Below are 13,670 nucleotides of genomic sequence, written 5' to 3' on the forward strand. Positions count from 1 at the left end.
TGCACAGGGACCGCCCTGAATCCCCCATTTCCGGACATCAGGGCCCTCTGCTCCCCTTTTCCCTGCTCCCAGCCTCTAGATTTCCCGTGTGCCCGATCCTGGAACGCCTTGGAACACCTTGGACCCCCATTCCTGCCTTTCCCAGCCCCCAGCCCCACCTTTGTGCAAAGCCAGAGACCCTCTGAACTCCCCCTTCCCGAACACCCCGGGTGTCCCCACCCTGGTACCCCTTTTTGGAAAACCCTGGACTCCCCTTTCCTGGGCTCAAGGAACCCTGGAACTCCCTTCTACCTCTCCATCCCTGCCCCCCCATTTCCCTGACCCTGAGACCCCCCTGCGCCCCCATTCCTGAGAACCAAGACACCCTTTTACCCCTTTGCCCGGCACTGAGACCCCGCAGCACCCCCTTATCCGGCAGCAACTCAACATGTTCCCATCCCACACCTCTCCCAGCCCCCAGCCCCACCCTTTTCCCTGACCTGGGACCCCTGGGCCCCCATTCCTGCCTTTCCCAGCCCCCAGCCCCTCCTTTCTTCACACTCAGGAGCCGTGGCACCCCCTTTCCTGGGCACAGGATTCCCTGGACACCCCATCCCAGCTCTCCCAGTCCCTGCACCCCCTTTCCTTGGCTCTCAGCCCCTGAACCTCCTTCCCAGCTCTGCCATCTCTTCATGTCCCCCCTTTTCTTGGCCTGTGGACCCCCTGGAACCCCAAACTCTCACTTTCAGCCCCCTCAGCTCCCCCAAATCTCCATGTCCCCCCAGTTCTCCACTCCCTGCAGTTCCTGGAAGGGCACTGTCAGAGCCCGGCCCGGGGGTCCCCCAGTCCTTGATTGTGGGGGACGTGGACGGGACCCTCTGTGAGCGCTGCGGCAGCAAGCGGGGCCGGATGGAGGCACAGACACCGGGGATGGGGGCGGGAGCTGAGCTGGGATATTGGGACAGCCAGAGCTGGGATATTGGGATAGCCAGAGCTGGGATATTGGGACAGCCAGAGCTGGGATATTGGGATATCCAGACCCTGCTCAAGGACAGGAACCGGCCCGTGGCCGACAGTGACCTGGAGACGGGGCCGGTACAACCAGAGCAGGGGCAGTGGGGGGAGCCGGGGGCTGGGCTGGGATCTGTGGGAATGGAGGACTCTGAGGGGCTGGGATGGGATCTCTGGGGATGGGGGGGATCTGTGGGGCTGGGATGGGAATCCAGGGAGCTCCAAGGGGCTCCCAGGGGCTGGGACATGTCTCCATGGGTCTGTTCTCTCCTCGTTCCCAAGTCTCCACACAGTGCAGGGGGTTTCCAGCTGTGACCTCCTGTCCAACAGTGTCCATGGATCCCACCAGTACGGCTATGAGGGCTGGGATTTCATCTCTTTCCTGCTGGGATTCAGGAGCTTTGCAGTGTCCAGCGGTGTTCTCTGGATATCCCAGAGGTGCTGGGAATCCAGAGGGATCATGGTGGAGCAGATTAAGCATTACCTGGGGCACACCTGTGTGGAAAGGCCCCCAAAATACATCAGATATGGTCGGGAGGCTCTGGAGCACAAAGGTGGGTGTAGGAGGGGAAGGGCAATTCCTATGGGAATGGGGGATTCAGGAATGGGGGACTTGGGAATGCAGGAATTGCCATGGAATTTCCATGGCCAGATCTCACTCTCATCCCAGTCAGGTGAGAATTCAATGGATGGATCTCCTCCCTAACCCACTGCCATGGGAATTCCATGGGGAAATGATTGGAATTGATGACCATTGCAATGAGAACAGTGCAATGAGAAGTAATCCCTGCTGGGATTCCATGGGACATTGATCCCAATCCTTTGCCCAGGCCGGCTCTGCTGTGCCCGTGGCAGCACCAGGGGAGTGCCCTGTCCCTGCCCTGAGCCTAGCACGAGCCTTTCCTTGGGTGTTCCGTGCCCTGCCCGGGGCAGGAGGGCACTGCCGGAGCGGCTTTGGTGGCCCCGGGCACCCGGCTGGGCTGCAGCCACTGCAGGGGCTCCTGGGGAATGTTCCAGAGCAGAGCTGAAAGCAAACAGCAGTTTCTGGAGGGGATTCTGCCCCTGGGCCTGTGCTGGGAGCCCAAGGGCAACAGCCCAAAGTGCTGGGGCTCAGTGTCCCTTGGCCAGGCCGTGTTCCCTGGCTGTGCCCTGTCCCTGTCCCTCAGCTGTGCCCTGTCCCTGTCCCCTGTCCCTTGGCTGTGCCCCGTCCCTGTGCCTGTGCCCTGTCCATGTTAACTGTCCCCTGTCCCCTGTCCCTGTCTTCTGTCCCTCAGCTGTCCCCTGTCCCTCAGCTCTGTGATGCCAGGTGTGGCAGCAGGACCTGGGGCAGTTCTGGGGGAGAACAACCCTGAGCCCCAGCTGGGTCAGTTCCCCCAGTTCCCCCCAGGCCACTCCCAGCATGGGCCCTGTGGCTCCCAGTCACCCCAGTATGGTCCCAGTCACTTCCAGTTACACTCAGTGTGATCCCAGTATCATCCCGGTCACTCCCAGTGTGATCCCAGCATGATCCCAGCATGTTCCCAGGTGTTCCCATTCACCCCTATAATAGTTCCAGGCAGTCCCAGTATGGTTCCAGTCCTTCCCAGTATGATCCCAGTATGAACCCAGTCACTCTCATTATGGAACCATTTGCCCCCAGTAAGGTCCCAGTCACTCCAAGTCACCCAGTATGATTCCAGTCACTCCCAGTATGATTCCAGTCACTCCCAGATAGTCCCAGTATTATTGCAGTAACTTCCTTTATGGTTCCTCTGTGATCCCAGTCACTCCTGGTTAATGCAGCCTGGGGTCCCAGGGGTCCATCTGACCCCCGGGCTGCCGCTGCCGTGGGTGTCCGGATAGCGCTGCGCTGTCAGGCTCAGCCTGTCTGGGTCCCTCGGCTCAGCTCCCAGCCACAGGCAACTTACCGAGCACTTCTGGGGTGATTTCAGCTCTGTGAGTTCAGTTCTCAGTGATTTCGCTCTGTGCTCACAAGTGCGGAATCCGGGCTTGCCGCGTCCGAGGGGGAGCGAGGGATGGGTGGGCTCCACGGACCCCGCGGGTGGGTGGGGTGGTACAATGTCTGTGTTCCCCGTCCCAGGGACTGAGAGAGGAATGTTATGTGGCAAATTAGCATTTGAAGGGATAGTGTCTGTTGAGAAAGATAAGGGTGGAATTTCCTCCGCAGAAGGAAGCTGCAGAGAATTTGTCTTTTCGACTGCTTTGGTAATTGAGTGAACTAGAGGTAGAAACTTAGTTACAAAAAAGTTTTCATTAGTTTGAAAAGCGTATATTGTTGTCCCTACTGTGTCCCAAAATGACTCTAAACCAATAGTGTGTGTGTTAGTATCTGGAAACTGGGAGATAATCTATTCTATAATTTAAGTCAGTTTTTGAAAGATTGCCTTTAGAGAAAGAAAAGCTGTTAGCAGATAGGATTTCTAGAATTTGTAAAGATAAGTCTCTTTCGTTCTGGGATCGTTTTAATTTACTAGATTTTGATCCCATTCCAGTTTTGTTCTCTTCCATACCCCCAGCAGTAAAAACAAAAAACAAAAAAGGACCCAAGATAAAAGTGCATAAAAAGGCTGTTTTAAACTTGCACTTCTTCAGCCGAATGTGGGTCACGGACTGCTGGGTGGGTGCTCTGCCGTCCAACTCCTGAGGACCTCGTCCCAGATAGTGATATGCAAATTCGTTGGACACCTCTTCAGGAAACTTCTCCTATAACAGAGAAGTTACCTTCAAGCGGTCATAGCTGACCGAGGCAGTAACAATTCATGAGGAATGCTGCTCTCAGCGGTGCCACGATGCCAGTGCTCCCTTCGGGTGGCCACGTAATGCAACCTGGGGTCCCAGGGGTCCGTCCAAGCCCAGCTGCCGTGGGTGTCCGGATAGCGCTGCGCTGTCAGGCTCAGCCTGTCTGGGTCCCTCGGCTCAGCTCCCAGCCACAGGCAACTTAGCGAGCACCTCTGGAGTGATTTCAGCTCTGTGAGTTCAGTTCTCCGTGATTTCGCTCTGTGCTCGCAAGTGCCTCTGGCAGACACACAGGGACAGAGAGAAGAAAAGGCTGTATGCGGTTCCACAGCGATGTCCTTTATTGCCAGCTCCTCTGAAGTGATGCAGCAACAGCTCTTCTGCAAACTGGGCAGAAATGGGTGTTTATATGGGGTACTGGGGTGTTGGAAATTGTCCAGTTGCCAGGTTTGAGGAGAATACACCAATACCCTTACAGAGAGGTAAGAAGGGTCTGAATGCAGAAGAGGGGCTTCTTTGGTCCAGTCACCATGACTTAGGCATTTCTTATCTTAGGTGAGTGACCGCCAGGGAGGCCTTGCAGGGCCTCTGACTGCTACAGTGACTGCTACAGTGACACTACAGAACCTCATGGAACCATGGGTCAGTTGTGACAATGTGGGTCCAAGGACACCATGGTGGCACTACAGAACCACAGGGAACCAAGGGGCCATTGTGACACTCTGCTGCCTCATGGAATCAAGGAGACCATTGTGAACTCGGTGACCCCAAGGAACCAAGGGTCTATGGTGACCTTGTGCAGCCCGCAGTGTCACAGAGGAGCCGCTGTGACACAGCGAGGGCACACAGAGCCCAGGGGCCATTGTGACACATCAGGGCTTTGTGGAACCACAAAGCCATTGTGACACTGCAAGGGCTCATGGAAGCACGGGGCCATTGTGACACTGCAGAAGCAAGGGGAACATTGTGACACTCCAGGGCCTGATGGAACCAAGGAGACCATTGTGACACTGTGGGGTCCATGGAACCAAGGGAACATGGAACAGGTCTGGCTGGCTGGGCCTCCCAGGGACCACCTGACAGGTCTGGCTGACCCTGGCATGTTGAGGGCTGCTTCTCATCTGCCCCTGAAGCCCTGGGGCTCTGAGCTTTCCTTCCTATGGGAGAGAACTGTTCTTCTCCTCCAGGGAACCAGGGCCAAAACTGGGATTTCTTCTCCAAATTTCCTTATGTAAAAGGATTGTTTCCAGATGAAATCTGCCAGGAGAGACTGTTGCAGCATTTTTGAGAGAAAGAGGGCATGAATTGTGAAAGTTGAGCTACTCCAGTCTAGGCCTCAGATTGAGGCCTGGTGGGGCCTTCAAAGCCTCTGACGCAGTTAGAAATTCAGAGCTTGTGGCGCAGATAGAAAATAGTCTTAAGGTGTTGTGGGGACCACTGGGTGTGAGTTAGTATAGGTTTTATGGTGTAAAGTGTAGACCGTTTTAAGGAAAAGGTAAACAATGTTAGCCTACCAATTAGAATGTCCTTGTTTCTGTAAACTATGTAGAAGCTTATATAAACTACCGCCTGATTTTGAATAAACGGAGAACGTTGCATTAATCATATTGATTGGATGTGCGTTTGTCTTGTCCAGCTTTTCGTTTTTCTGAGATTCCCTGGCTTTAAGTGGCGCCCGAACAGGGACTCAGGAGGCTCCGAAAAGGCTGCCAAATTACTTTTAGAGTAACGGGCAGTTGGGTTTGAGTCGCGCGACAGAAATTCAGGTCCAAATCGCCTCATGGTGACGGGACCAGGATCCCAAATTCACTTTTTGTGAACGGGGATCAAGTGGAACGGAGCAGAAGTCTCCAAACTCCGAATTGGGCCGTTCCCAACGGGAGGAAAAAGACTCTTCGCATTGTTGTTTGTTTGTGAGAGTCCGTGGAGCAGTGGGAAGACCTCGGCGTTCACAAGAGACCCGAACGGCGGGGGTGGACGTGGCCGAGGCCGGGAAGCTGGAGCGGAGTTGCTGCCTTGCCGAAGAAAAGCGAGAGCGGAGCAGCCCGCGGAGGGTGAGGTAAGCCGCGGAGAGAGAGAGAGAGGGTGAAAGTTCACCATGGATGGAGATTTACAGGCTTCAGTGCGGCTGCTCTTTCATATTCTCTCAAAGAGAGCTGAAAAAATTAAAGAAGCCGATTTAGAGCAGTTGGTCCTGTGGGCAAGAAGCAAAGGCAAGCTGCAAAAACCTTCGCTGATTTTTAGTGAAACCGAATGGCAAGAGTTGGGACAGCTGCTTTGGGATGCAGTGATAGAGGGCAAAAAGGACAAGAAAACACTATTAGAGCTTGGAGGTGTTTGGAAGAAAGTTTTACATACCTAACAGAGCATGGCCGCGGAGAAAAAAGCAGCGGAAGCTGCAATTCAGGCATTCGAGCAGTCCACATCAGAACAGACAGAAGCTCAAAAGTCATCTCGGGTTGAAAAATTTTTTAATGTTTGTAATATGCGGCCAGTGCGGGGGCAGAAAGCTCCAGTCAGCCCCTCTGTCAGGGATGTTGTCGCTCGTTTGGAGGGAGGCACGGAGCCGGGCGGCGCGGGGCCGGCCGGCGCGAGACGGAGCGGGGATGCGGCCGCGCCCAGAGCGGAAGTGTGCTCGCGAGCGGCGGATGTTAACAGTTCGGCCGTTCCGCGAAATGCGGCAGACCAGGAAGTGACCCTCCCGGGTCCCTCGGGAGGCGGGGAGACACCTGAGGAGGCAGGCGGAGTTGGTGACGAAACAGGGCTGAGTCAGGAGGAAGAACTCAGGGGCGGAGATCAAGGCGGAGACCAGGGCGGAGACGGGAGCGAGGCGGCGCCGGCCCCTCGCCCCCCCGCAGCGGCAGCGGCAGCGGCTGCCACCAGTGCGTGCAAACGCAGAGGAGCGGCTCGCCGATACCCGCCGGCGGCAGCGGCCGCGGCCAGCAGCCTGGCGCAGCTTAGAGGGGCTGGGCACCCCAATGCTAGCGGAATGGCAGAAGTAGCCACCCAGACAACACCAGAGCAGAGCCCCGAAAACGCCAGTTCCCATCCCACCACGGTAGCGCTGCGCTGCCCCCTCCCACCGAGCTCAGATTCTGATGACTCAGAACCAGACCTCTCTGTTGTCAATTGCAGCAGGGACACGCGATCACAGAACAAGATACAAAGACCAAATATGTTACAGAAAGAAATAGCCCGCCTTGCCACCCTCTCAAATCGTCAGGCTCCACCAGTGGAACCTTCCACTGGCCAGCAATTGGCATCGCCAGCAGTTTTAAAAAATCCTTTGCAGTCCCGATGGGCGTCAGTTGTGAAAGATGCTCTTTTAGACGGTGACTGGAAAGCTGCCAGCTCCCTGGCTTGTCCTGTTATAGTGTCTAATGGGAATGCCATCTGGGAGCCCCATGACTGGAAAATCCTACAATCAGCTAAGCAGACAGTCACCGCTTATGGGATCAGATCAGAAGCAGCCAGGAACATCATTCAGTATATATTCACAGCAGATGTGCTTTGTCCTGGTGATTCATCTAACATTGCATCCCTGCTCCTGACCCCTTCTCAATTCCTCATGTTTGAAAGGGAATGGAGGCGGTTGGCAATTGAAGAGGCCAACAAACACACAAATGTGGGAGACCCCTTTTTTGGAGTCCAGCCAGATATGCTGACTGGGCGAGGACCATATGCAACCAATCAGGTACAACTTACCTTTCCTGTTGAAATACATAAATTGTCACAGCAATTGGCCCATCAAGCTTTGCTTTTGGTACCAGACAAGAAAAAGTCAGCATCCTATGCCACCATAAAGCAAGGAGCCACTGAACCATTTGGACAATTTATTGATAGGCTGTCAGCTGCTTTAAAGGATGCACCTGACGTGCCACCAGACGTTCAGGAACATTTATTCCGATCCCTTGCTTTTAAGAATGCTAACCCACCCACCAGAACCATCTTAGCCACCCTTCCTCAGGGCTGTCCAGTCAATGAGATGCTGGTCAGAGCCACACGCGCAGAACAGAGCAACCAAGCTGCGGCATTCACCGCAACCATCCAGGACGCAATTCAACAACAAGGACACATCATTGCAGCTGCTTTATCAAGCAACAACACAAGGAGACAGAAGACGTAATGAAAAAGTATAGCAATACTGAGTGTTTTCCAAGATACCAAGAAGGATGGACATTATGCAAATCAAAGTTATTTCAAATACAATGTGGATGAAAATTACTGTAAAAAAAAAAAAAGGATAGAAATGTTAATAATGATTTAATTGCTAAAAATGTCTTTGAAAACAAAGATTTGAGAAAAGTCAGTCAGATGGAATGTTGGCATTGAGTTCACAATTTCTGTTTTTGAGTTTTTATAGATAATAAGATAAATAATAATTGTCAAGTTTTTATAGGTAATGATAAGTAATGATTGTTACTAATGTTATATGAATGCTTTGACAAGATTGTTTTAAACTATTTTAAACATTTCTTGTTAATAGGTTGATCATATAATGTAAGTTGTTTGATTTTTGTGATAAGAATTATTATTAAGATGTTAAGGTATTGAGGTGTTGTTTTAATATTTACAGTCAGTTTTCATATGTTTTATGGGGTTTTTTTAGGTGATTGATTGTAAGATGTATTTTTCAGAATCCTGTGTGTTTGATTTTTTAACTACTCATGTGTTTTCTTTATTCAATTTTCTATGCAACTGCAGTTCATCTTTTAAAAATTTATAGTCCAAGTTCTGGTTCAAGATTTCAGACTTCAAATTTTCAGATTTTTGAAGAAAAGGTTTGTTGTATTTAGAGAATTTTTGTTTTAAAAAGAAATTTTAGACAGGTTCAATTATTTGATGTTTTGATAAATTTTTAATAATAAGGTTTTTCACTTATAACTGTTATTTTTAAGACTTTTGTTTTAAACATATCCTCCAATTAGAGTTCGAGCTCTGGCCAGGCTCTGACTCTACGTGGATGGTGTGATTGATCCAGATGTTTTCTGCATCAAAAAAGTATTCAAGTCCTTTTGGCTTGACAATTTGACCATACAGGACAGCTGAGCCTCAAAGGAGGTTTTGGAGAGACATGATCCGGACATGTTTTATCCAAATCTCTGTTGTTTTAAGGTTTTTCAGCTGCTGCAGACTCTGGGATGACAATTTGATAGTGTAGCACTTGGTAACTGTGATTTTATATGTAATATTGATTGTGTATTATTTGATTGATTTTTATTTGTTGTTAGTTTCTTTACTATGTGCATTGTTTTGTTCTTAATGTTTTTCATGTTTATAACAAAGATGTTGATATTTCCATTTCTTCATGCAAGTTTTAGGGAACAGAATTGAGAGAGGACCCTCCAGTCCCTGTGGGGGTGTTGGGTTTGTTTGTGTTTTAACAGGTGCAGAATCTAAATGGATTTCAGTGAAGAATGTGGAACTTATCAATTGCAAGAGGGCACTGATCTCTCCACAAGTGGATCAGAGGATGCACAGCAAAAGTGGATTGTGCAAAGATTTGTGTTTCACCCACAGAAGATCGTGGGCTTTGAGTTTTTTTTTATAAGTGTGTTTTTAATGATGTTATAGAATTTTTTTTTGCTGAGTTTTAATAAGTTTTAGTAATGCCTGTGATTTTTCTGTTCATCTTGCCATTGTCTTTCAATGGCAAAAGAAAAAGAGGGAGGTCCCAACGTGGATCAACAGAAATTCTACTTGAGTGAGTGTTTTTACCCATCCAACCAAGACGTCTGGGCAGGACAGATGCTCTTGCTGCATTGATACGAAAAGGCAGAAACAGAATTTTAAAAATAGATGAAAAAGATATCAACCCGCAGTGATAACAACGTGAACAACAACAGTTTGCCTGGAACATCCCTGATGAATCCAGTTCTGATGAAAATTAATTTTGTAGAGTACAGAAAAATAAGTTGAAATATTATAAGTGTGAAGTTAGATTTATCAGAAGTTAGTTTATTAGAAGTTATAGTTTATGTTTAAAATTAAGATTGTTTCTTTCATGTTAGCTGGGTCAAAGGGTATTGCGCTTTTTTTTTATCTTTATAGTTATTTAAATTGTTATACCGTGTTTTTTACAGTGTGTGCAAAAATTAGTGAATTGAGCCTTCACTCCAGCCTGAGTAGCTCAAAAGAAAAAGAGGGAATTGTTGCAGCATTTTTGAGAGAAAGAGGGCATGAACTGTGAAAGTTGAGCTACTCCAGGCTAGGCCTCAGATTGAGGCCTGGTGTGGCCTTCAAAGCCTCTGACACAGTTAGAAATTCAGAGTTTGTGGCGCAGATAGAAAATAGTCTTAAGGTGTTGTGGGGACCACTGGGTTGTCTGGGTGTGAACTAGTATAGGTTTTATGGTGTACAGTGAAGGCCGTTTTAAGGAAAAGGTAAACAATGTTAGCCTACCAATTAGAGTGTCTTTGTTTCTGTAAACTATGTAGAAGCTTATATAAACTACTGCCTGATTTTGAATAAACGGAGAACGTTGCATTAATCATATTGATTGGATGTGCGGTTGTCTTGTCCAGTTTCCCGTTTTCCTGGGATTCCCTGGCTTTAGCCTGGGGCTGCTCACGGGGGTTTTCTGTGCTGAGCATTGGCCTGGCCGTGTTCTTGAGAGAGCCTGGGCAAGGAGCCTGGAGCCCCCAGGCCCTGGCCTGAGGCGTCAGCGCTGCCCCAGCAGTGCCCATGGCCTGTCCCTGCTGCAGCCCCAGCACTGCCACCCCCAGGACTGTGCCCGTCCCCGAGAGCACTCAGGCCCTGCAGCAACACCAGGGCCACCAGGGCAGCGGGGCAGGGCCACGGGAGCAGCACTGGCAGCACCAAGTGCTGCTGCTCCTGGGCACAGCTGCTGTGCCAGCACTGATCTGCACCAGCTCTGCACACAGACATTGCTGCTGCAGCTCCAGAGAAGGCAACAAAAGGGCATCTCTGCAGAAAACTCTGCTGGGACATCCTTTAGTTCCTTTAAAGCCAACAAGAGTGCAGCCCCTCATTTACACAGTCTGTGGCCACAGGGAAGGTGGAGTGAAACAAAATGAGAAATGGCACAAAAGATTATACTTTTCTGTGGAAAATCTGAAAAACCTTAAACAAGGGAAAAAACTCCACAACCAAACCAACAAGAAGTATCAAAGATGTTTTTTATTACAAGTGATCTGCAGAAATTGGCCAGCAGTTTAATGTTCCTGAAAGCATCCAGTCATCAGTCTCCACACTGCAGCCTTGAGCTCCTGGTTCCTCAGGCTGTAGATGAGGGGGTTCAGGGCTGGAGGCACCACTGAGTACAGAACTGACAGGGCCAGATCCAGGGATGGGGAGGACATCGAGGGAGGCTTCAGGTAAGCAAACATAATAGTGCTGAGGTACAAGGAGAGCACGGCCAGGTGAGGGAGGCAGGTGGAAAAGGCTTTGTGCTGTCCCTGCTCAGAGGGGATCCTCAGCACAGCCCTGAAGATCTGCACATACGAGAAAACAATGAACACAAAACAGCCAAATACCAAACAGGCACTAACAGCAATGAGCCCCAGTTCCCTGAGATAGGAATTGGAGCAGGAGATTTTGAGGATCTGGGGGATTTCACAGAATTGTCCCAGGGCATTGCCATGGCACAGGGGCAGGGAAAATGTATTGGCTGTGTGCAGCAGAGCATTGAGAAAGGCACTGGCCCAGGCAGCTGCTGCCATGTGGGCACAAGCTCTGCTGCCGAGGAGGGTCCCGTAGTGCAGGGGTTTGCAGATGGACACGTAGCGGTCGTAGCACATGACAGTCAGGAGGCAAAACTCTGCTGAGATGAAGAACATAAAGAAAAAGAGCTGAGCAGCACATCCCTTGTAGGAGATGTTCCCGGTGTCCCAGAGGGAATTGTGCATGGCTTTGGGGACAGTGGTGCAGATGGAGCCCAGGTCGCTGAGGGCCAGGTTGAGCAGGAAGAAGAACATGGGCGTGTGCAGGTGGTGGCCGCAGGCTACGGCGCTGATGATGAGGCCGTTGCCCAGGAGGGCAGCCAGGGAGATGCCCAGGAAGAGGCAGAAGTGCAGGAGCTGCAGCTGCCGCGTGTCTGCCAGTGCCAGCAGGAGGAAGTGGCTGATGGAGCTGCTGTTGGACATTTGCTGTGGCTGCACATGGGCACCTGTTCATGGAGAAAGGACAGGGACAAGTCAGGAGAGGCTGTTTGGAGCCAAAGCTGGGCCATTCTCTGCAACCTGTCCTGCTGGGACTCACCCACCCTTGTTCATGCTCTGGGAAAACCTTCACCCAGGTCCCTGCCTGTGCTCCAGTTGTGCTGGCTGAGTGTGCCAGGAGCAGCCAGACCTGTGCGTGGGGGCTCTCGAGGAGCCATCCCTGCCCTGCTGCCCTGGGTTTGTGGCCATGTGGGACAAGGCTGGATATTCAGGATTTGTCAGGGGAATCACTCCTACTGCAGAAAGGGTTGGTAGCATCTGCACTCACACTTCTAAGGGAAATAGATGGCAGGAGTTGATTTTAGGAATTGCTTTCCTACCCACACACCATTCCTGGCTCTCTGAGGTCAGAAATCCCCAGCATTCCTGCTGCACTCAGAGTTTGCCACTGAGAGATGTGCGAGGCAAAGGATTCCCTGTGGCTGAGGGCAGGTGAGGGGCTGGATGGATTTGTTCCCCCAGCACTGCTCTGTTCAGCCCCCTCTGCTTCCCTGAGCATCTCCCTGGGCCTGGACATTCCCTCCTGAGAGGTGCATTGTCCCTGCCAGCGCTCACAGAGCCCATCCCACCCTGTGTGCCCTCGGCCCGGCCCTACAGAAACCTGCCTGTGTGCAGGGCCCTGGCTGGGGCAGGCTCTGTGTGCAGCTGGGCAAGGGCAGCTCAGGAGAGCCCTGCTGGGCCCTGCAGAGGTGATGCTGCTGCTGTCCAGGGCTGAGGAGTGGCTGAAGGCCCTTTGGGAGGCTCCCAGCAGAGAGACTGACCACCCAAAGTCACAGTTCTGGAGTCTCTGTAAATGGTCAAACTTTCCTTTGATGATCCTGTGTGTCCCTTTCAATTCAGAATGTTCTGTCATTCTGGGATTACAATTCCTGTTCTGCTTCTCTCATCCCCCTGTTCTCTATAATCAAAAGAAAAAATACCCTTGCAACAGTGTTAGAAAAGTAAACTAAAATCCCGACCTTTATTGGAAGCTTCCAGGTATACCAGTGGGAATGGGCCACACCCAGCACCTGATTTCAACAATTTGTTAAGGTTGATTAATTAGGATATTTAACAGGAACATCCTGTAGGAGATTCAGTTGCCCCAGTTACACACCCCTGGCTCAACCCATTGGAGTAGGTCCAAGGGCTTCTTTGCCCCACTTTAGTTATGACTGCTCACATAGTGTTCTTCTTGTAGGTCCTCTTCCCGATAATAAGACTATGCAGTAATTCAGGAATGTATTTAGACAGTCAGCTTATTGTTCTGAAATCTAAGAGATAGGTAGGAAACATACTAGAGTCAGTAAAGGATTACAATTATATAAGCACCTAATAGTAATTTAATAAAATTAATTAAGAGTTTAATAGAGTTAAATAAGGATTATAGTTTTATAACTATATCATAGTAATTTACAGAGATACGGATACATGAAAGATGTATAAATAGCAAAAATCTTTTTGTCAGCAGCCCAATTTTTCCATCCTGCTCCAAGCAGGAAATTGAAAACATTCTCGGGGAAGCTCCTGACCTTTACAGCAATCAGGGTTTACCTTCTTTGGGAAGTGCCCTCTGGAGCTGTGCCCAGGCTGGTCTGGAGCTGGGAGCAGCCCTGCCCCACCCAGCCCCTCTCAGCAGCAGCACCTGCCCTGCTCAGGGTGGCTCCTTCCCCCCACAGCTCCTGGCCAGCGCTGGGAGCAGCTCCAGGGCCGGCTGAGAGCTGTCCCTGGCAGGCAGCAGAGTCCTGGCCCAGCACAGCGCCCTGGGCTGCAGGACCCTGCTCT

At 50.7% G+C, this 13,670-nt stretch overlaps 2 protein-coding genes across 3 annotated transcripts in view; one reads left to right on the top strand and one right to left on the bottom strand.

The window, feature by feature from the left end:
* LOC140680909 (uncharacterized) overlaps positions 1-13,670 on the top strand; it is a 692,735-nt gene that overhangs the window by 252,401 nt on the left and 426,664 nt on the right. The window lies entirely within an intron of this gene.
* LOC116807375 (olfactory receptor 14J1-like) lies at positions 10,902-11,902 on the bottom strand. The gene has a single exon (XM_072920091.1). The coding sequence runs from the start codon at positions 11,829-11,831 to the stop codon at positions 10,902-10,904; it is 930 nt and encodes a 309-aa protein (XP_072776192.1). The 5' UTR covers positions 11,832-11,902.

Source organism: Taeniopygia guttata, chromosome 30, assembly GCF_048771995.1.
Source record: "Taeniopygia guttata chromosome 30, bTaeGut7.mat, whole genome shotgun sequence".
NCBI lineage: Eukaryota > Metazoa > Chordata > Aves > Passeriformes > Estrildidae > Taeniopygia > Taeniopygia guttata.